The 23,672-nt window shown below is 48.6% G+C and overlaps 1 protein-coding gene across 2 annotated transcripts in view; it reads left to right on the forward strand.

Annotated features, from left to right (window-relative positions):
• The window catches only part of LOC144120508 (uncharacterized), a 45,681-nt gene extending 22,671 nt beyond the window's left edge, over positions 1 to 23,010 (forward strand). Inside the window, exons 6-8 of one of the 2 annotated variants that reach the window (XM_077652957.1) lie at positions 13,192 to 13,247; positions 17,373 to 17,485; positions 22,284 to 23,010. In XM_077652957.1, the coding sequence (XP_077509083.1) occupies positions 13,192 to 13,247; positions 17,373 to 17,485; positions 22,284 to 22,520 (406 nt within the window). In that variant the 3' untranslated portion in view covers positions 22,521 to 23,010. The remainder of the gene's footprint in view (positions 1 to 13,191; positions 13,248 to 17,372; positions 17,486 to 22,283) is intronic. The other variant, XM_077652958.1, reaches the window with a different exon arrangement.
• The last annotated feature ends 662 nt before the right edge of the window (positions 23,011 to 23,672 follow it).

Here is a 23,672-nt window from a genome sequence, read left to right on the forward strand (position 1 = left end):
CCGGGCTGCTTGGCGTAATAGATCTTTACTAGTTACTACTGGCTACTAACTAGTACTAACTAGTTAACAGGTGTCGCTAACTAGCTGTTTACGATGGAACACAAATGCTTTCGCATTCACAGCGTGTAAAGTAGTCTTCGTGACCTCTGTAATTTTTCCCCCGATTCTTGCTCAGTCGTACATCACGTTCGTTTGAAACAAAATTCAGAGTTCACCATTCCCAGTCTGGATAAAGTGCACCATGGTGGCCGCAGCGTCATATTTTCTCTATATAGCATCTTCATTACGAAATTCGGTGACCGTTATACTTTGTTCGCATTCGGCCTTCCGCCTTGTTCTACACTGTCGATCAGTAGACTGTGCGTCATATCCGCTCTGAACTGCGAGACCTGATCAGTGCGGGCGTTGTGACGCTACGACTTACTGGCTGGACGCGGCGAGTGGGGAGCCTCTTTCCCTTCTCCCGCCCTCGTCGCTCGGAAGCCCTGCGCAGACGCTGGAATTATCTCCCATGGAGCTTTTCCTTTCTTGACAGGCTGGCTGCTTCGCGGATGGAAATCGAGTTTGCGCTCACCTTTTGCTGCGTGGGCATGTTTCTGCGGCTTCATCCCCTGGTTTTCTTCCTGTTTTAACTGCCGCTGTTGCACTTGTTTCTCGTCGTCGTCGCCTGGTGGCGCCACGCGCGGGGACACTTGTCGTTCGTGTATAACGCGTGCTTCATCTTTAAAGTTATCGAAGTTTGTTCTAGTTGGTTAATTACTATTTCTTCAGGATCACAGCAGCGCGAAAAAAAGAAAAGAAAAGGCCTGACGACGATAGACTTGAGGAAGGAGCAGACAGGACAAGCGCTAATTTACCATTTTATTATTGATAAATGTCACCTTACCAACTTGTCGCTCCGCAGTCAGTTATTTCTTTATGTTGAAATACAAGAAATAGTTTGATTGGGTTGACACCTGCGACGTCATGCTAAAGCATTAAGCAGGGCTTTTTCCTCAAAGTTGTTGCGGAACTCCTCCTTTCGAAAGCAGGCTGTGTTGTGGCAACACTGCCTATGAGCAGGGCTGTCAGCTACAGGTGGCGCCGTGCAAGTTTTATGTTCTCCACTGTTTTTTCTTTGGTATGAGTCACGCTGAGCACTTTTTTTAACGTCGCGAGTGGCCTGACAATCTGTTAACTTCCGAAATCTGGTGCAGTCACACCGTAGGATTTCAGCACCTAGGCCTTATAAGGAGTTTTGAAACTGGTACCATTAAAATAGCTATGAGTATGAAGGTAATCAAAGGAACTGAGCGACAGGTATATAAGGTGGCCTTTGTCAACGACAAAAAAAAATCGGTGCCTGTCCCGTCCTTACTCTGTCGTCTTTGGTTTGTTGCGCTATTGAGCGTCGAAATTTAATCGCCTTGGGACCAGTAAGAATATATCGTTTCTATGTTCGCCTGCCGGCCACTGAAACTGTGGCACCTGTGGTCACATGACGAAGCTATGTGGTTAGTGCTGCCTTTCGATAAAGGAGATAACTTGACCAGCCGCGGTTTGGCTAAGTGGCATTGACATTCGGCTGCTGATCCCAAGCTTGCGCGCCTGAGTCCCGGTGGTAGCGACCGCATTTTTGTCAAGGCGAAAGGCAAACACGCCGCTTATCTATGCGATGTTAGTGCATGCCCAAGTGATCGAACTCAAATCCGTAGCCCTCCACTATGGGGTGTCCTTAATTCCATATCATGCCATATTTCGCCCCGCAGAGAGCGACGAGTGGGCGTTTTTTTTTCTTATTAAACAGTGAAATCTTGCATAAAGCAAGAGGGTAAATGCTGGTTTTGGATATGGAATAATAAGGCTGCTTTGATTTCTTTTTATCATTTTCAAAACACGACGGCAGCCCTGCTTTGAAAATGATAAACAAATCAAAGCAACCTTATTATTCCATATCCAGGCCCAGCATTTTCCCTCTTGCAAGCTTTCACTGTTTGCTAATAAAAAAAAAACGCCCACTCGTCGCTCTCTACGGGGCGAAATATGGCATGATATGGAGTTAAGGTTACCCTATAGTGGAGGGCAACGGATTTCGATCACTTGTGTTCAATCGCTTGGGTTCGATCGTTTTCAAAATACGATGGCAGCCCTGCCTCCACTTCGGCTCCTCTTTCTTCCTTTCTTATCTTAGTCCCTCCTTTATCCCTTCTCTTACGGTGCGGTTCAGGTGTCCGCCGATATGTGAGACAGTTACTGCGCCAGTTCTTTTCCACAAAAACCAGTTTTCATTTTCTTTTTTTTTTCAGCCCTGCCATTTCGCGGACTAACCCGTAGCGATGCTCCGTCACATCGATGATGATAGTGCGGTAAAACCCGCTTTCCGGGCAGATGCCACTGCTTTATGCGGATAGGAAATGCGCTGGAGCTCTCACTTCTCGGTGGACACCTGAACTGCGCCGTGAGGGAGGAGAGGGGTGAAAAAAGAGAAAAAGAGTCACTGTGGTGAGGGCACCGGTCTGATTTCGACCATCTGGAGTTCTTTAACGTGCACTGACATTACACAGCACACAAGTCTTTTACACTTCGCCGCCATAGAAACAGGGTCTCCGCGGCCGTGATTCGGCACCGTGAGGTCTTTGTCAAAGAGGCTTGAAAATTTCCGTCAGTGGCGTGATATGACAGGCGTTAAGGTGCCTGGTCAAGATATCACTGAGTGCTGGACGTGCGATAGATGATGCCGCAAGGGAAATTAAAGACACCGGCCGAGTCAGTAGGGAATAGGCTGGTTGCCTGATACTCTCAGAGGTGATGCAAATGCTAGCGTAATAGCTCAGCGCACCGTGTAAAACTGCTTGGAAGGGAGTGCTGTTTCCTGTCGAATTTATGTAGCTACAAATAGGGCTCCATCCTTTGACGCTATAGCATTTTTGTTGTTTCTTAAATATCAACTCTGCCTGCTGACGAAACTATGGAGGGTGGATAGCGGTGGCTGCCACGAGCTTGTTTTGCTTTCACAACCGAACTCGTCATCGTTACTGCGTCACAGCGGCGGCGCTCATTTTTAGCTAAAATCTCTAGGATTATCCGAACAACCCTCACAGGTTTCATTTTCCTGTCGTCTCTGTAGCTGGGAGAGTAACTGTGACGTATAGCAATAAGATTACGGAAGAGTAGCGAGAAAATAAAGCAGTAAGTAAACGATGAGTGGGAGCGTTATCTGTCTCCCTTCTTTACACTTTTCCCGCTCGTCGGCGTGCCTTGAAAATGTTCTCCCGGCGTCATCGTTCTCTCGTCTGTCGATTCCGGTGCGGCATTGCACTCCCGCTGTCGATTCGCTCTGATTCGAGCGCCTCCAACTAGTGCTTTGAGTCTCTCGCGGCAGTATTTTTTTTTTATTTTACCGAGCCGTTCCAGGCGCCAGCTTTTTGCCCCCTCATTCTCTCTCCCACCGTTCGGTGGCTCCAGGAGCTTGGGTGCCGGGTGACTGTGAGAGCGTCGTCCATCATTTTTAATCCGTCGTATTTTTGAAGTCGGCAGCGTGTCATTTTGACTCCGTGCTCGACCGGGCCGGACCGCCCGCCCGCCCGTCTGTCCGGCTCTGTTTCTTCCCGCGATGCTTGCTGTTCTTCGCGCTTCCCTCTACAATTTCTACCAGTGCCTACCGCCCCGATCCTCTCGCCACCGCCCACCCGTCGTTTGTTATTTCTTACTGCTTCACCTGCTGGAGCCGAGGAGGAAGGGCAGAACAAGACCTGCGAACGCTTCTCGATAAGCCTGATAAGAGAGAGAAAAGAAGAGAGCGGGATAGTCATGTCCCAAAAGAGAACTGCGCGCATTTCTGAGCCGCTCACCTCCCGAGAAGGCGAAGCGAAGGAACTGAGGTTGTCCTCGGCCGATTCCCTACGCGAAGCGGTCGATGATGTCTTCGTCGATCGAAATGATCGTGATGACTTTGCCGTTTCCCCGACATTTTCTCTTCTTTCTTTTTTTTTCTTCCCCGTGGCTGTCTTCTCCCTCTACGAGGAGCCTCGCCCGTTGCCTCCCTATTCTTACTCGGTAGCCGTGTTACCAGTCCATTGTGGCTTTCCGCTCTCCTCTTTTGTTTATATGTGTGTTTGTCTTGCCCTGTGTTGGCCTCTTTTTTTCCTGGGGATGCCCTGTAATACAATCGTATCTGGGTTCGAGTTTGCTTATGTACATGCGCGTTTGGCTGGGGCTGCCTGTATTTTGACGCGATCGACATGCTCCGTGATGCCGTCTAGCCTACGCGCGCGCCTTGCGGATGCGTGTATTGTGTTGCACGCACAGTCCCGGTGGATGGCGCCCGTACATACCCGCCAGCGTCGGAGCTGTTCCTCCGCATATACACGGCCAGGAGCATAAAGAGCACCGGTGTTCTCTCGACTGCGCCTCCTCCTGTGCGTTTATATTTCTTCCCGTGACTGCTTCGGGTCTTTGAACCTTCCCCATCTTTACGGCTGCTCCGCGTGAGTTTATCTCTTCCGCGTAGTGTGGACTGCAGAGAAGCAGGAGGCGGTTTATGCGGAGGCGATGAAACCGCATCTGTTCTTGCTTCGTTTCGGTAGCGTTGCGAGGGCAGGAGACGCTGCTGCTGCTGCCGTTTTGTGGGGCGCCTTCCGCCCCATTGTCTCCCGGCGGCTTAGTACCGTTGACGCCTTTTCACTCGCACCGTCCTCGACACTTGTGAGCGTCGCGCCGTGTGTCTGTCGTCGAGCTGTCCTCCTCGACCAAGGCTCACCCTGTTTCCGGACTGTGAGTCTTCTGGCCTCCCCCTTTCCTCTCCCCCTCTCTTTCCTTCCCCTCTGCTGAAGAGGCGGCGTTCAAACGAGATTCGAATGGCGGCAGACCAACTGTTGTTTGCCCGCGACGCGCCGGCTGGGTCGTGCCTGTGCTATCCAGACGCACGTCCCAGTGTGTGATCTCTTCGCCACGCGGTTATATTATGAGTGTATTATTGCTTCGGCCACCTCTGTCGACTGCGGTTACAGTTTTTCTCGTTGGTCTCCAGGCTCTTGTCTTCTATGTTTTACTTATCCATCTTTAAGTGTCTTGCTCTGGCGTTTTGCCGTAAGTGACGCTTTGTTGGCAGCTTCGAAAGAGGAGAGTGAATAGCCGGCCCAGAACGAGCATGGACACGTGCTAGAGTCTGTTAAATTTTTCAAATACCTAGGAGTGTATTTCACCCCTAATCTGTCCTGGAGCACTCATATCAATCAGGTTCTGGCTGACACATATAGAATTTAGGTTTTATTCGCTGGTCACTCTGTAAAGCTAACAAAGATACACCACTAATTGCTTATACCACGTTGGTCAGAGCGAATCTGAAATATGCGTCATTAATTTGATGTCGTCATCAACAGCACCTTATTAACAAATTAGAGACACTGCAAAACAGAACCAGTCGATTCATCGCACGTCAGTACTCGCATTTCTCAAGCGTCACCGTAAAAGAAGAGGGCCTTAACCTCCCCACGTTGAAAAGCAGACGTAATGTATCAGGCCTTGCTTTTTTTCATAAATTATATTTTGACCCCACACCCTACTCCGCACCGCTAATTAGGCCTGCCATGCGCACATTTCGTCGACTTGACCACAATAAAAAAAATCGAACCTCCATTTGAGCGAACAGACGCATTCAGATTTTTGTTTCTGCACCTGGCGATAAAAGAATGGAATGCTCTACCCATTCTGTAGTTAACACTATTGATCGCGATCAATTTCTCTCACTACTAAAATATAGTGGGACAGAGTAGGTGTGTAAGATTTATCTTTTGACCGGTTTGTTTTGCATTCTTGATGATTTTGTGGTTTTTTTTTATTCCTTCAAAAGTCTTTGAGTCAGTCGTATTCCATGCTTGCATGTTAAAATTCACACATATTGTATTTCTTATTGCTGACTGCTTAAACCTTTCTTATGATGCGTTCCTGCATGCTCTGTAAGTGTCGTTTACAATTGTATTTTGTTCTTTGTATTTCTTGCGTAATGTTCTCCCCCTTTGTAATGCCCACATGGACCTTTAGGGTAAATAAATGAAAAAAAAAAGCTTAGCTTGTCGAAAGGACTTCAGTGTGATATTTCTTGCTGCAGCTTTGTAATTGACACGTGAAATAGTTTTAACGCGATAGTATTAGAAACCTTATGGCGCAAAAAAAAATTCGCCCACTGGTTGGAGGGAAGTTACGTCACCAGACAGGAAGTGACGTCACTTCTGGTAAAATCATGGACTAGCTTCTAATGCTGCCGCATTTCCAACACACAATGTAAGTAGGTGCCTTTGCAAATTTTTTTACTACTCATTGTGGCCGTTATCCGTTATTGTCGCTGTCAGGCGTGCACCTTAATTCGATCGTGATCGAGACGATGAGGATCGAACTCAGTGCAGATTCGCCGTGGCTATGCGGCCAGTTCAATCGCGATCAAGCCCGATCCTGCTCAACTCCAAGCCGGTTCCCGAAGCGTGATCGAGGTGTGCTACCCTCGGGCTCGCGAAACAGTCAGATTCAAAAAAGAAAATAAAACGCTCAAAAACCTGCTCTATAGAGGCTATACAATTTTAAAATAGTTTTTCATTTATCCAGAATGGTTTGATATCAGACGCTGTGTTCACACTCTCAATGCCGCCCGCCTGCCTGGGTAGTAAACAGACATAGCACCCACGTGGTAGACACATACTCGAGTGCAAGGATTTCACGGTGGTCCTCTTAGTCGGCCGGTAAGTTCGCGGATATGCATCAGAGCTTTAAGAACCTCGTGAGCAAGACGAATGCAGGGGAAAGCGTTGAGGCGCCGTCCTTTTGGACGAGCCGTTCGTCTGGAGGACGTCCCGTTGCTACGAAGAAGGATATTCTCTTCGCACCCGCCGAAGTTCATGCAGCGCTATCGACCATTCCAACTCGGAAAGAGTGGGCTTTTGCTGCTTGTGTAGCTTAAGTTGGCAGTGCGAGCCTTACCGCCGAACAGTTATTCATTGCCCTGCGTAGAATTTCATATTATCATTCCACTTTGGTACTTGTGGTTTTGGGCTGCACACCCTATGGACTTCCTACCAGGGGAGTGCACCTGGGTTGCAGCCAAGTCCTCAAAAGCAGTCGCGCGCAAGAGGGAGGGAACTGGAGAAAAAAAAAAAGAAGGGAGTATTGCGCGCGCTTTATTTAAAGATCCACAGCCATCAAGGGCCAGCAGTTTGCGGGTGATATGGCCCCTCGAGCGGCACCGGAAATTGTGGAGGAGGAAGAGGAGGCGGAAGGACGAGGTCGTATTAGGGACTTCCGGCCGCGCTGCTCTGATTAGAACTCCGACGGTGTGAAAGCCTCGAAGTAGTTAGCGCCCTGAAAACGCGTAATGGGGAAGACTTCTTTCGCTGCCTCGCTCTGCCGGGCTAGCTGTTATTTTCTTCGATCGGAGTAGCCTTTTGTGTCCCGCTGCTTTCTTTGCACGCGTGTTTGCTTTTTTTATTTAGTATTTGTCGCATGGGGTGCGGACCGTGTTGATGCTTCTGCATCGGACGTAACTTCGTATTGGTCGACCTTGATCGTTAGCATAATTTCGATGGCAGGAACTTGGACCTGCACTTTGGTTGAAACGGTGAGTGTCTCTAAAAAAGTGCAAATGCAGTTGACCCGAGCTTGGATGTGTAACTTAGAACCGTAAAATCAATTTGTTCGCTTCGTTTGCGTTCTTTCTTGCGACATGGGAAGGACATGGGGGGGGGGGGGGGGGGGGGGGACTATGATGCTTAATACGGCATAATCGATTGTGCCGTTCTTCGTTAGAGGAGAGAAACCCCAAATAATGGCAAAGGAGTGGGGGGAAGTAAGCATGATGGTAGTGACGTGTCCCAGCATTCAGTACGGAAGCACATTTTGCGACCAAATCGAAAAAAGATACAAATGGGGAAAATCGCGGAGCTAATTGTTTTTTTTTTCGATTTCCTATCATGCTTCCGCGAGGGCAATTAAGGAGGGTGGTTATTTATTATATTCGTCGCCCCGAGCATGCTTCGTACGTTGAAAATCTTCGCTTTGCTTTGCTAATTTTTTTTTGTTCTAGCGACAAGATTTATGAACACGCGTCGTTACTAGAAAAATAAAAATGACCATGCCCCTAACGGCGCCTTCCGTCTGGGCTCTTCGAAGTTACTCGCAAAACAAGTCAAACTCAAACAAGTGTTCTCCTTTCGAGTCTGTGTTTTTTGTATTGCAGTCTTCACTCCTTGTCAGTACGGTATAGCTTTTGCCTCTTTACCATCGCGCGTTTCCCGTTGTATTCCACTTTCACTCAGTGCTCTTCGCCGACGCGCAGTGAAACGTTGTGCTAGTTTGGACCGAACTGCGAAACTTCGTCGCTCGGACCTCAAGGCTTCACGGAATTCGGTTGCATACACTGCGGACGCTGGTTTGAGGTGCTTCCAGCCTCGTTTCGCCGCAATCTTGCGCTTATTTTATCTCTGCAGCTGCACAAGTCACGTACCATTTTGTTTTTTTTTTCCTTTTTTCTCTTTGCTTTTGGTTTTTACTTTCATACAGAGATGAAAAAAATAGGGGGACTTAAGCCCCGCCTTGAGGGTATAACGTGACAGCGTTCATAGTTATTTGCTACTTTGTTGTTTACTTAGTCCCTCTTTCTAATTACACGCACACGCACGCACGCACACTCTCTCTCTCTCACTAGCACGCACCAGTAAGCATACTAGACCACGTGATACACCACATGACAGAAAAGTCTCCATTTATCCAAGGCGAACTAGTTCGTTTAGTTTACACCCTTAAACACTTCAGTGAGGCTGCGACCTCATAGTCACAGTTTAAATTCCGTTTTGATCATTTTCATTCCAGAGCTCAGCGTGTGACGTCACAGCCCTCTCGGCCAATCCGGAATTAGTGTGATAACGCGCTCAACTTTTCCTCCGATCGTCCGCTCTAACGCTGTCGCGTTAAAAAATAAAAAGAAAGCGAGATGGTCGCGGATCACACCACGTTCAAGTCGAGTATCACAAGAAATTCGCTTGCTAAGATGAGCCCAGCACTCCATGTGAAGGCGCAGAATGCAGGGTAACTTCTTGGCATCACCTTCGGGTTGAGCGCTGGAAGGTCGGTGAATTAGCACGCCGGGCCTTCCCTAGCAAGTGACACTTCCAGGCTATCTCTCAAACCGTCGAAATTCCACGATCGCGGGGATCTTCTGCAGTAGAAGCAGTTTCACGCAACCTATCGAATCGTCGTGTTCAGAAGAGTGTAAGCGTTCGATGCCGTTTCTTTTTTCTTTTAATGATTATGGCTATAATGGGAAGCGAGGTAACATTTATTATGACAACTTATTGCGAGAGTTGGTAGCGGTATTCCATAACTACAACGCAATTGACGTTAATAACTGCTTGAGATTGGGCTATTTGGAACATGGTCATATGCAAGACGTCCGCACCTCATATTGACAAAGACACAGTTAAAGACGACAATACGAACGGTTAAGCGCAATCTAACAAGTAAAATTGTATTCCATTCCAGTGACATAAGCATGATAAATATAAAAGGAGGAAGAGAAAACACGGAAGTGCACTGCTCTGATAGCAAAATTGGCAGATGGAAAAATGAAAATAAATGAAAAAAAGAACTGAGAAAGTACAGAAAAAGCAAAGAAATGTTTGTGAAGCTGGGCTGGGAATTTCGCGGCGTATCCATATCCACCCTGCCTACACACGCCTAGCTGGCACTCGTATGAGTTTTTTTTTATCTTTACGCAGCGTTTCAATCTCCCTCCGGGTGAGGACAACCGATGGGGAACTTGCGTAGTCGCCTTCCATGCCAGTAATCATTCGGAAGGCCGATGGCCTGACAGAAGCTTGGTTTGGGCTAGTTGGTTCGAAGTTGTTGTATCATCATCATCATCATCATCATCATCATCATCATCATCATCAGCCTGACTACGCCCACTGCAGGGCAAAGGCCTCTCCCATGTCTCTCCAATTAACCCTGTCTTTTGCCAGCTGCACCCGCCCTGTGCCTGCAAACCTCCTAATCTCATCCGCCCACCTAACCTTCTGCCGCCCCCTGCTACGCTTGCCTTCTCCTGGTATCCACTCCGTTACCCTTAAGGACCAGCGTTTACCTTGCCTTCGCAGTACATGCCCTGCCCAAGCCTGTTTCTTGATCTTGATTTCGGCTAGGATGTCATTGACACGCATTTGTTCCCTCACCCACTCTGCCAGCTTCCTGTCTCTTAACGTTACACCTATCATTTTTCTTTCCATGGCTCGCTGCGTTGTCCCTAACTTAAGCTGAACCCTTTTCGTTAGGCTCCGCGTTTCTGCCTCGTAGGTGAGTACCGGTAAGATACAGCTGTTGTACACTTTTCTCTTGGGGGATATTGGTAACCTGCTATTCATGATCTGAGAGAACCTGCCATATGCGCTCCACCCCATTATTATCCGTCTAGTTATTTCCCTGTCATGATCCGGATTAGCTGTCACTACCTACCTTTAGTAGACGAATTCCTTTACATCTTCCAGCACCTCATTGCAAATTGTGAACGGCTGTTCCCCGGCTAGACTGCTGAGCATTACTTTGGTTTTCTGCATGTTAATTTTTAGACCCACCGTACTGCTCTGTCTGTCTAACTCATTGATCATGATTTGCAGTTCATCTCTTGAGTGACTCATCAAGGCAATGTCATCAGCGAATCGCAGAGTATTTAGGTATTCTCCATTAATTCTTATCCCCACCTGTTCCCAATTCAGGCCTCGGAATACCTCCTGTAAACAGGCGGTGAAAAGCATTGGCAAGATCGTGTCCCCTTGCCTGACGCCTTTCCTTATTGGAATTTTATTGCTAACTTTATGGAGGACTATGGTGTCTGTACAGTTCCTTTATATATCTTCCAGTATTTTGTCATAAGGCTCATCTACACCCTGATTCCGCAATGCCTGTATGACTGCTGAAGTTTCCCCTGAGTCAAATGCTTTCTCATAATCAATGAGGGCTATATATAGGGGTTGGTTATATTCTCCGCCTTTCTCTTTCACCTGATTGATAGTGCGAATATGATCCATTGTGGAATATCCTTTACGAAAGGCTGCCTGATGATTTGGTTGATTGAAGTCTAAGGTAGCCCTGACTCCATTAGTGATTACTTTAGTGAATACCTTGTAGGCAACGGACAGTAAGCTGATTGGTCTGTGATATTTCAAGTCTTTGGCGTCTCCTTTCTAATGAATTAAGATTATTATATTTGCGTTCTTCCAAGCTTCTGGTACGGTCGAGATCATACCAGAAGTTCTTGAATACATAGCGCCAGACATACGAAGACGACGCAGAATACACAGGGCAGGCTCTAACTTAATAATAATAATAATAATAATAATAATAATAATAATAATAATAATAATAATAATAATAATAATAATAATAATAATAATAATTGGTTTTGGGGGAAAGGAAATGGCGCAGTATCTGTCTCATATATTGTTGGACACCTGAACCGCGCCGTCAAGGAAGGGATAAAGGAGGGAGTGGAAGAAGAAAGGAAGAAGAGGTACCGTAGTGGAGGGCTCCGGAATAATTTCGACCACCTGGGGATCTTTAACGTGCACTGACATCGCACTGCACACGGGCGCCTTAGCGTTTTTCCTCCATAAAAACTTGCAACTTCAAGACGACACAGAATACACCGGACAGGCTCTAACCTGCAACTTCCAGGTTGCAAGTTAGAGCTAACCTGCAAGTTCAAGACGGCACAGAATACACAGGACAGGCTTTGACCTGCAACTTTCAGGTTGTAAGTTAGAGCATGTCCTGTGTATTCTGTGCCGTCTTCGTTTGTCCAGCGCTATGTATACAAGAACGTCGATGACCTCACGTTTTTTTTTTTTTGCTCTTGCCAGGATTACGGTCTTTTCAAACGGTGGATTGCAATCGCGTTTCAAATTTCCTGGCCCCTGCAGGGAGCGACAATTACTTCTGTGCTCTAGTAGCCGTTCGTTTAGGCACCCTGCGGTCTGCCCCACATAGGAAGTGCCGTATGAAAGAGGTATTTTGTACACAACCATTGTTGAGCAAGGGACGAAAGGTGAAACATGGCGAACCCCGCACCCCCCTTCCTCAACTGCAGGTTGTACCTGATTAACCGTTGGTGTTGTCGTCTTTAACGCTGTCAATCTAAGCAGCGCACTTCTTGCATATGAGCAATGTACGCTATACACTTGCCCAGTGAGTTTTTCTTGTTCAGCTTCATTTCTCGTACAAAGAGTCCTTTTACATGCGAACTTGATCATTTTCATGGTGTGCCAGTAGTCGCCGCTGCGTCATGCACCGCGAGGGTGTTAGGATTTTACAGCTGCGTGATGTGTCCTCCCTCAGTGTGTCTCATGAATGGCGCTGTAGTTACGGTAGCCTGTCACCGCGGTGGTGAAATTTCGATGGAGGCGAAATTTTAGAGGCCCGTCTACTGTCCGATGTCAGTGCACGTTAGAGAACCCCAGGTGGTGGAAATTTCTTAAAACCTTTCACTATGGCGTCCCTCATAGCCTGAGTCGCTTTAAGACGTTAAACCCCCATGAACCTAAAACTAAACCTAAACGGTAGCTTGTCATGACCAATTTTCCCGAATGCAAACACTGGTGGACGATTGCCCCATCGATCCTCGAAGCAACTATTGGTAGGGATATGGGCTCGCTGTGACATACGTATGAAGGAAGCCAACAGTCACCGAAAGCAAAGAAAGCATAGAGGAATTTTTGTTATAATTTGTGATGTTGATCAATTGCAAATTAGTTGTGTAGTCATTTTTTCCTGTGAGATGATTTATCAGAAAGTATAAGTTGAAACAACGACTTGCCGTCGGTGGGACCCGAACCCGCTGCCTTCGTGTGTCGTGTACTGTGCTTCAGCCACTGAGCTATGGCGGCGGCCGTGGAGGCTGTATAGCGTCCTGTACTACCGCGAGTGCCACGTGGAGCGTGATCGAACGGTGGGGGCGAAAGCTTTCCGAGAGTCCTGTTATGCTACCTATTACATCAAGACTGCCAGAAACGACGCCCCCGTTAAGCTATGAAGCAGGCAAAAGTAGAGAAATTAAGTGTTCGTTATGGAATTACATTCATGGCTTTTGTTGGGGTAAATTTTTAGACTAACCATATAGGTCACACCGTTTTGTCTTTTAATCGTCTTTGTTGCTGCCTTATTTTGTTTTATTTTCAGGCCCTGGAGCGATTCGCTTCTAAAGATGCTGTACGACTTGCCAAACTTGACGCCTGGTAAGTTTGATGCGCCGTACACCGAACTGCTGTGTTTTCATTGCCGATTTAAGCTTACTTTTTGGGTGCTCGCTTCTCTTAGCTGAGCTGATTATTTAGCTTCATATATATTTGCGGGCCTTCCATGTAGGCAACGCTGACAGAGGCGTTTCCGAAAAACAGAAAAGCCAACAGCTTCATCGTTATCAGCACTGTTGGATGTTTTCAGCTTAGTGCTGAAGTCTATCCTCTGGCAGTGTCAAAATCAGCGAGCCATTATTCTGCTCGTGGGGGCAAGCAGAAGGTGGTTAGATTAGCTGGAGTACATTACGGTTGTACCATTCTTTTCGGCTGAAGCTTTGTTGCGTACAAATCCTCACCTATCGCCGTACAAAACACGCCACTGGGGAAGCTGTCAGGAGGCCAGACAAAAAAGAAAACTCCCCAGACGATTACGATATAATGCAAATTTCAAGCGCAGCTATTAACAGTGATGTTTCATGCAGTAATAAATTCCGTCAATTTTACCCAGAAATCTCTATTTCAGACCCTTTTTCCCCGCAGCAGCAGCAGCTTAGAAAATTTGGTCACTTTGGAAAAAGTATGACACTCTCGGTAACATCGGTAGTATCGGTGGGATCTGCGCAAAATCTCGGTGTCGAAGCACGCATTTTGCTTGATAAAATTCTCTGAAGGTCCCTTAAAAATTTCCTTTCATTGCTGGCTTTCAGGTCTTTTTCATTTCGCGATACATTGAGGAAAGTAATTTGAGAGAGGCATTTATATATGTGCCGCTGCGTTGGCTCATTGGTTATGGCGCTCGGCTGCCGACCCGAAGGACGCGGGTTCGATCCCGGCTGTTCCGGTCGAATTCCGATGGAGGCGAAATGCTAGAGGCCCGTGTACTGTGCGATGCTAGTTCACGTTAGAGAAAGAACCCCAGGCCGTCTAACTTATCCGGTGCCCTCCACTACGGCGTCCCTCATAGCCTGAGTCGCTTTCGGACGTTAAAAGACCCGAGACATGTACTATATATATATACAGTTATGGACCACTTTTTTGTTGTCCTCACATACTGCTGCCAGTCATTGATAGTTGTGAAACAATCCTTGTGATGTGTGAAGTGCACGTGTTTCGGGAGACCATTGCAGCAGTGGGAGGAGTCGGGAAGAAGCGGAACAGGACCGCTGGATCCTGGTGCCGGCGGCGTTGCGCCTCTGCTCGGGTGGCGCGTTGAGCAGCCGCGGCAGGTCAAGCACTGGTCCCGATCGCATCGGCCGTTGTGCAGAAAGGCTATTCCTGTTACACCGGCTGCCGTTCGAGCCGCCAAGCAGAGCATGAGAGGAAATAGCGTTTCTTGTCGTCATCGGTTGAGTGGCTGGCTACAGACGCCATGCATGCAGACTTGCGAGCCTCGTACCTTCCACGGTAAACACCCTTGACCACCGGCGGTTACCACCCTTCGGCTACAACGGCCCTCAACACCGACGCTTCACTCAAGGCTTCGCTGTGAAAGGCGCTGTCAGCGATCCCCCTCTTGCGCCAAATGCACCAAACTGTGCCAAAGCAAATAAGCTGCGCCGTTCTGATGAAACTCGGCGAAATCGCTCCAAGCTGCTCGAAATTGACTGATTTGGAACTGGGTGCGTGCTGGTTGTCCATCTGGACATGAGCTTAGTTGCCGCCGCTGTTTCAAAATGAAAAGCTGCGTCTGCTGAAGCCCACTTTTGGTGAACATGACCGTCACGCAACACCCGTAGTTATGTCTCGAAGGAGGATGTATAGCTGGGTGAGTTGGTATTAGTAGCTTTAGATTTTTTATGTTTCGTCTGTTTCGCGCTCTACCACCCACAATGAACTATTGCGTCTCGAAGTTTGCGGTAAGTGGACTAATGAAAACGATTCCATAACGCGAACTTCTGTGCCGTATGCTTATGCCGGGTCACCATCGGTCCGGCGAAATTGCGGCACGTCTTTTCGTGTCGTTTTCCCTTTTTTTACCTCCGCTAGAAAACGCGCAAGCCGCGCACTCGTCGAGATGAAAAGGCCGATCTGCGTTCCGATCCCTGGGTGTCTTTAGAGTCGGCCCTTCGTATAGGCGCAATGCCAGCGTGCCAGCCTATTAGGCCTAGCGTGAGTCAGGCGCCCGATCGAAGGTTGCGTTTAACTACGACGCAAATGTCAGTTGGTCGTAGAATTTGCACGCGGATATATTGTGATCTCTGTTTAAACGGCACGTCGGGTATCTCAGGATGCGTTTTCGCAGACTGACGACAGTTTGTGAACTGACGTTGCCGTACGGCTACAGCGGCGATGCGTGGAGAGCGTCCCACGTGATGCGGCCTTTGGTTTAACTAGCATTGCCAAAATTTTAGCACTTAATATATGGGCATGGACTCTTGAGATTCAGTGAAAATACCGCAGGCGGCGAACTTAATTCACTTGGCGGATGGGGGAAGTGACCGTGAAGTTTAGGCTGAAAGCCATGCAGTTGTGCAGGTTTGGTGAACCGGGCGGGCAGTTTTTCAGATATTCGAAGTTTCGTCTCTTTGAAGGGATTAATAATAAATGCGTGCAGCTCAGGTCACAGCCGGCTTACGAAAGCGGTTCAGCGCTGGGTGAGCAGGCCTCGCAGTGAGTTCGATGTGTGAGGCGACGGTGCTGAGCTGACATGGAGGATTTTTTCCAGATCTTTTTTTTTTGCATTCGTGTAACGCTCGTCCTACTCATGTTGTGCGCGGAAAATTTTCGACGAGCAAGTACGTCCGCTGTGGACACCACTGTTAGCCTTGTACATATCACAATCGTATGCTGCCTTAAATTCCACAAGGGAATTGAAATAGAGACCACGGCTGCGCACCGCGTTTGCTCACGCGGTTTTGCTGCGCCTCCATGTTTGTAGCAGCCGTGTACCGCTCTGAGGATGTTCGTTAACTATCGTTAACTACTCGTTATTCATTTGTTAAATGAAAAGTGGAGACGCTATACCTGTATGTTGTGTAGGGTTAGTGCTGGCATGCGGGCGGAATAATTATCAGAGGTAATGTTTCAGCCAAATATAAACTGATCAAGACTGGGTCCATAAGGTCGTGGGTGCGGTAGAGTCTGATTAGCTGCTTCTGAGTGAGGCAAGCAAAGAGTGCAAGGAAACGTGTCTGAATTGGTTGACATAAAGGAAAAAAAAATGGAGAAGGTTTAATGCGCACATTCAATAAAGGTATTCGAGCTTTGAAAAAGTGTGGGCAGCTGCACAGCAGCACAGTTGACCTAATGTGCTTGTGGACGTCGGCAGAGTACGAGCTCTTCAAGTCAGCATCGTGTGACTTATTTCCCGAAGGTGTCGCATCTTCATTTATACGGCATAAAACTTAGTCGCACCACAGATCTTAAAATAGCGACAAAAATGTAGCACACGTTCACATCATTTTGAAAATTTTCCAGAATTTTTGGCGTACTTGTTTCTAAACTAAACTGATAACCTGTTTTAGTATTGTGATGCTAGGAGCTCGGGATATTAAAGCTACTTCTAAGTTTCTAAGTGCTTCTAAGTTAGTGTATCATTTCTCCGATGTTTCTCCGATCATTTCTCGAGAGTTGTGGGGAGGGTGTACGATAAAGAGTGCTCCTCAACTCGACTAATGCAGGCTGCGTGGAATCGTGAAAGGGGCGTACGAAAGGGAGGTCAGGCGATAGCGCTTAGTGCAAATGGCGCTTTTGCGGTCACGGCCCATTCGTCAACTTTATTCGCTGCTAGGTGCGCCCCCTTCATTTGTACACGTGACCAGCGCTTTATTTATCAGATGCGCCGACACGAAACAGCGGGAAACGGGGTAGACGTGGAGGCATTCGTGCAGGCTGTGATGCGGGGTGTTGCAGGGAATACGAATTTAAAAAAATCGTTTGAAAATATTTTGGGGGGTTTAAAAAGGTTTTTTTTTGCGTTGTTGTTGCTACTTCATTGATTACTTGTGACGTGAGCGTTTGCAAACCTATTTGAACATGACCTCGACCTTTTTACGCATACATGACCCCCTTGACAGTTGACGCCAAAACCTGTGCCACATTACGTGGTCGCGCCTCTTCGATTTTGCGCGTGGCCGTCACGTTGTCGGCACTGCTGCACCATTCTTCTCGGCTCTGGCGCAGCTTCGGGCACCTTCCGGGCGCTGACCTCGGTCGCCAGCCCCGTGTTCTGGGCCAGCGTGCTGTCGCGAGTGGGTCTGGTGGCTCCCACCCTCTTCTGGCTGCTTCTGCCGCAGGTGAGTGCGAGACAAGCGCCTTGCAGAGAAAAAGACGCGCACATGACATGCGAATCGCAGGGGGGCTGCAGAAAAGCATTGCCGCTGATTGTGTTGCCTTGGTATACCTTCAGCTTCTTCGTCTGCTACTTGGTTCCTGCTCTTTATCTTGATACCCTCACCTGAACAACGTCGATTAACCAATCCTTCTACCTACGCTATGGATTCTTCTACGCTATGGATTGTGTACTATGCGTTGCTACGTATACAGACTAGAAATATGAATACACGAGAGGGACAGAGAGAGAGAAAGGCGAAGGTAGAGGAGTTTAACCAGATGGTTGTTCTTGCTGGCTACCCTGCACTGGGGAAGGGGGGGGGGAAGGGAAGTGAACGTGAAAAAGAGGGATGGAGTGATGAGGATCAAGGACACAAGGTAAGGACATGCATGCTGCAAAGTCGCAGTGTGTCGCACAAGCACGAGGTCCTCCGGAATCTGAACTGCGCTTTGTGTTTTTCGTACGCCTTGAGGGTTGCCACTCGCTGCGACCTCAGTTCGAGGATTTTACCCGCCGCCAGAGGGCGAGGATCGGCGTGCGTGGTCGAGAGTACCGCACAGTGGCGGACACTGTCCTGCAGCGTCGGCGTCGGTGTGACGCCTCCACCTGCCAACCGTGGCAGGAGGTGCTTAAGGAGGTTTCCTTCTCTCCAGCTGCTAGTCGTCTTCCCCTCTTTCCCCTTCTCCTGTCCACTTGTAGAGGAAAGGAGGGAGACGCCGGACGAGGAGTCACTGAGCACAAATGAAAATGACCGATAAGGAAATGACTCGGACGTCAGCAGGCCTGCGTAGAAAATAGACAGCCTCCCGAAGAACTACCTGCACAAATATAAGGCTTGCGGGAGCTATCCTTTCCCGCATTGCTCTGGAAGAGCAACCTTGTTCTCAAAAGCCCCATCAGTGACTGTTTGAAAGAGCCACCTTCCGGTGCGTGTGCGTATCGTTTAATAACCGATGCGCCGCTGCGTCGGTAGCGGTATGAGGACTCGCCGCGATCTATCACTGTGACACATATTTTTCGTAGTTGCGTAGTGGGAATTGAAATACGATCAGCTTAAGAATAGACTAGAGAGTGTAGCACAGTGGACTCAGAATTGGAGCAGAATTATAATTGGAATATATTGGCGAGTGACAGAGGAATGCTATTGCATTTTCTGCGCATCGGTTCAATTGATTGCCCTTAAATTTTGTCTTTCGGCGCTAAAGACTGGTTATTCACTCAGCAGATGTTTGAAGTTGGAAATTTATTTCAATAAAACATTCAAAACGATATTAATATCCACATGTATTCCATCCAGTACAAAAGAGGTCTCGAACTGGCTACTGTAACGAGGCCTCTTCTAAAAAAATCAATAAATTAGTAGCATTTATGGGCGACAGCGTTAAAAGCAGGACAATACCACTTGAAAAATACAATATAATAATTGGTCTAAAAGTATTGCAATTATAATATCCTAATCAGTTCTATTATTTTGTGTCTCCACAGCCACGTGTCACACGCAGGGCTGTCGGCCATGCCAATTCGGGATGAGCACCGCTGCCTAATACCAATACTGAGCCGCATAAGGCGAAGCAAAGTTGCTTCAAGTCACAGTAGAGAAGGAGGAATACGAAGGTGCAGTGCAGGGCGATAGCGATGGCTGACGAATTGGTCCCGAGTTCCATACGGCAAGCGTGAGCTCACGCGCTAGCGTGCGGAGCCTACCCACGCGGCGACGACCCTTGGTATATGATAAACGAAGATCGACCGTCACTGGGCAGATCGGGCAGCTCCGTCCACGTGGTGGTGTCCTGTGATGCTGCAAAAGTATGTCGTTACATGTGATGATTGCGCCGCGATAAACTTCGCGGATATCTGAGACCATCTGTTCATGCGATCCGCAACATAGTGCAGCTTGCCAGGTTTTGAGGAGGTCCATTCCTGTGCGTTTTCTTGGCGGATGAACTCGAAGGCAGCTCGAAGGGGAGCGAGTTCCGCACCGGTCGGGGAAATGCGGTACGCTGTTTGCACCTTGACCAAGATTGACCTTGCCGGGATGACCACGCAGACCCCGCAGAACAGGTGGAACTAACTGGGCCGTCTGTGTAGACTTGTTACGAGCGGCTGTGGTTAGAATACGGGAATTACATCGTGGCCTGTTGGAGAGCAACCGGTGATAACTTCGCTTTCTTCTTGATGTCTGCATTAAATAGGAGCTCTTTTAGTTGATGCATGGGAGTGAGGACTGTCTCGAGGCTGGTGTTAAATGCGCGGGGCAGAAAGGAGCGATGGGCAGTGAGGGCTTTTCTGAACGCAATATGCAACAGGAACAGTGACATGAGCCCAGAGTGTGAGGTGCCGAATATGTGCTCTCATGGTGTCAGCCGCAGTGTATGTAGTGTGGGGTGTTCCCGGGCGACGTAACAGGTGTCGCCGTATATGGAGAGTAACAGTTCGGTAAGCCTGGGCGCCTGCGAAGACCTTGCGCCTGCACACACTGTGGAGAGCGTGGGTGTTCGTCTTCATGTTAAATTCCCAGATAAGGGGAGACTGTACAAGTGTGACCTTGATTGCTGTCATGGGTTGCTCTCCATGTGAGCTCTGCAGCCCTGATGCTAAAGTGGCGCCGTGATGTGCGGACGCTCGTGGATGAAAGGTCTAGAATAAATTCCTGCGTTGAAAAAAAAAGAAAACCTGCAGCGGGAGTCTCTCTTGCGCTGCTATGGGGACTGGGAGAAACCGCTAATATCTGTCGCCACACAATGAGAATGCTGGATTAACTCCACTGGCAGTATCTGCGTACATCCGCTTTCGCGTTCAGTACGTATAAGTGAAAAAATGGCTGCAGGAGGGCGTGGTATAAACAAACACCGGTGAGAGTGTGCCTCTGAAAAAAGAGAATGTCGAAATTTCTTGGGTGGCAGAGCGCATTGTACCGCTCTCTGCAACACGTGAGGCCGTTCTTGTTTTCTTTACATTTTTGTTCTTTCTCTGCTTGGAGAGATTCAGGCAGGAAACTGCAGCGCACTTAAGAAGGGACACTGAGGGCAGTTTCGTGTGAATATTATTCTGCTTAGAAAAATTGATACACTGGCCCTTTGGGACTGCGTTGACGTTTTCACGGCAGCAGAGGACGCAAAATGGGATCGCAAAGACTTCCCGCCAGGTCGAATCAAACTAGTGACGTCATTGCCGAAAAGGATGCGTTGCCACCGTTTAGAAATAAATGGCGGGGTAGCGTAACCTCTGAGATCCGCGCATAATTCGGTGTCGACGCACGCATTTTACTCGCGAAATCGGCCGATGGGTGCGACAGCTATATTTAGGTTTTTTTTTTGGTCTTTCCTAGCTTATAACAACTCCGTTTTCGGCGAGAGTGCCCTCTTTGCAATTAGAATTTGTCTTCAGAGTTCGTTACGTTCTGCACTTTTTTTGCTAAACAAAAAGAAAATAAAGCAAGTAAGCCGTGCTCCTCTGGTTTGCTTTCGTGTACGCCGAGGAGTGAAAGTTGCTTTAAAAGCAGCCGCACTGCACAATCTTCCCTGTCCGCACATTCGTTGTGTTTGAAACTTATTTGTTTAGAGTGGTTTTATCCCTCCGTTGTAACGTTTTATTGTATTTTAGCATTTCTTTGTTTCTTCTAGAGTGGATTTCTTTCGTCGTAGAATCGCATCATCGGTCCGTGCAGCCCTGCCCATGATCATTTTGTTGTCACTTTTGGCTTGGCTTGTACGCTGCGAAAGAGAGAGGGAGGGCTGGTGTCTTGCAGTGAACTTCAATTTTAAGTAAGCTCTCGCGGCTGCCCTTCCGTGCGTTTGCTGTCAAGTTCCGGTTATTGTACCGCTGCATCGTCCGTACCAGACTGCACTGTTAGCACCACGCGAGTGTGTATATTGGGCTTGGCGCCAATATACAGTGGCCGTGACGGGGCACCGGTCGGCGATTGCGTCGCGCTCACTGCTTCGCTGTCTGGCCGTGCTCGAGAGGCCGGTGCGGCTGTCGCGAGTGCTGCACCGTTGCTGCGACGGCTGCGCCAGCTGTCGCTTTGTGTCGTGTACAGCGTGTTCTATGCGGGCAGCGGCCGCCGTGACTTATCTTGGCGTACTGCCGCCCCCCAAGTGCGCTCCGCCACTTTTCGAGGACTCTGTAGTGCGCCGTCCACTTGTCCTCTCTTTTTTTTTCTTCTTTATCTTCATTGCTCTTGTGCTGCCTACCTTTCCTCGCTGTTTGCCTGTCTTCTTTTGTTTTTACTCCTCCGTTGGAATTAACGCATGCATAGCGATGCTATTGAATTACGTCTCACTGTGCCCCGTAGAGATGACGTTCATCGAAGGAGCTGTGACGTGGAACTGTAGCAACGTTGGAAATTGGACAACGTAATAATTATGTAACGTCAGCCTAATTGTAATTATCTGTTTGTTTTAGTTAGTTTCCTCCTGAGGGATTTCCCCTAAGCACACCAAATGAACATCGTTCCCACTTCTAATTGTTGCTCAATTCAGCCTCGCCTGAGCTGTCTGCTAGCTGTTCTGGTTACATTAGTAATGCCATGATGGCACAGTGGCTTTCCCATTCGGCTGCTGATTCCAAGGTCGCGGGTTCGATCCATGCGGTGGCGACCGCATTTCGATGGAGGTGAAATGCAAAAATGCCCCTGTGCTGTACGTGCGATGTCGGCGCTCGTTAAGGAATCCCGGTGCAATTGTTCCCTTCTTTGAACGAGGAGCCCTTAGCCGCGGATTTTGACGTGTTTTTCTGCGTGCTTCCTCGTTCTGACGCAGGGTGTCGCCAAGGGTTCGCAGGATGACGAAGGCGTCTCGTCCGTGCTAAGGCGCGCCACCGTGACCGGGGTGAACCTGCTGGCGTACACGCAGGCGTTGTGGCGACTCCTCAACGGCTGCCGGCTTCCTTACGCGCCGTCCTGGACCAGGCCCACGCAGGCGCTGCTGCTGGCGGCCACTTACGCGGCTCAGCTGGTGTGGACCGAACTGCAGTCGCGGCAGGGGGACGGCTGGTGAAGCGGCCCTGGGGTCGCGCCTCCCGACGGTTTTTTTTTATCCTTGTTTTTTTTTGCGTGCAACAAGAGGGTCATGCAGTTGGACGGCAGACGCAGTCGCGTTTGTAACCAATGGGCTATCGAAGGTGTCTTGCTCTAATTCTTCGGTGAGACAGCAGATGCCACCGTGCACCTCTAAAAAAAAAATCGCCCTACTTAAATGCACCTGCTTATACAGCCCACCGTCCTCCTCTGTCCTGACGACCTCTCATCCAGCAGCCTTCGCAGCAAACTCCACAAGTCCATATCCGATTCAGTGCCAGGCTGAGAATTCCTCTTTGTGTAGAAAATTCTTCTGAACAGTGTTGCGGTTAAAGCGACACGATTTTTGTGCTGGCATTGTAATAATCTGCATGTGATCAAAGCTAAACAATTATTTGTTGAGCACTGAAATCGCTATTTGCTGTACTGGATTGTGTAGGTTGAAATAAATTTTGTATTAATTACGACGATTTGCGCCTTCGTGCCTGTTTGTGCTCTGCCTGCTTGTATTTTCCGCCAACTTCTGGTTCGCACCTGTTAGCGATATAGACACAAAGCAATTAGGTAAACGCATATCGGCGGCTTCTTCTCCTGGGCTTCGAGCGGTACGCGATGGCGCTGCGCTTGCACATCTTAATGGTACGTATCGTCACAGACGGGGCCTCGAAACGGTCTCCCTGTGCCTGTTCCGCGCAAAGCTGTGGAGGGAGCTGCGGCTTCGTAACTGCACCCTTCTTCGCTGGCCTCTTTAGCGGCCGAACGGCTTCTGCAGCCGCCCGAATACCGCTGAGACAGAGCCACTACGCGCGAGTTGCTCGATACGTTATTCCCCGCGCTCTACTTGCTGCGAGCCTCACTCCCTGCTGCCTCGTCTCGAAGGACGGCTGTCGTCACTCTCTTAAAAACTGGTACGCAGCGCTCAATGCCGGAACATTTTGGTAGATTCCCTCTTCAAAGCGCTCTTGTTGGGCGATGTAGAGTGTTCAGCTTTGCTCCCAGTGCGGATGCAGCCCAAGGCGAAGCGATCCGTAAGTAATACGTAGTTCGATACTTCTGCGCAAGTATATTTAGCGCAAAAAGAGGAGGACACAAGAAAAAGTGGACAGGTGTCCTGTCCACATTGCGTCTTGTG

This window comes from Amblyomma americanum, chromosome 2 (assembly GCF_052857255.1).
Source record: "Amblyomma americanum isolate KBUSLIRL-KWMA chromosome 2, ASM5285725v1, whole genome shotgun sequence".
NCBI lineage: Eukaryota > Metazoa > Arthropoda > Arachnida > Ixodida > Ixodidae > Amblyomma > Amblyomma americanum.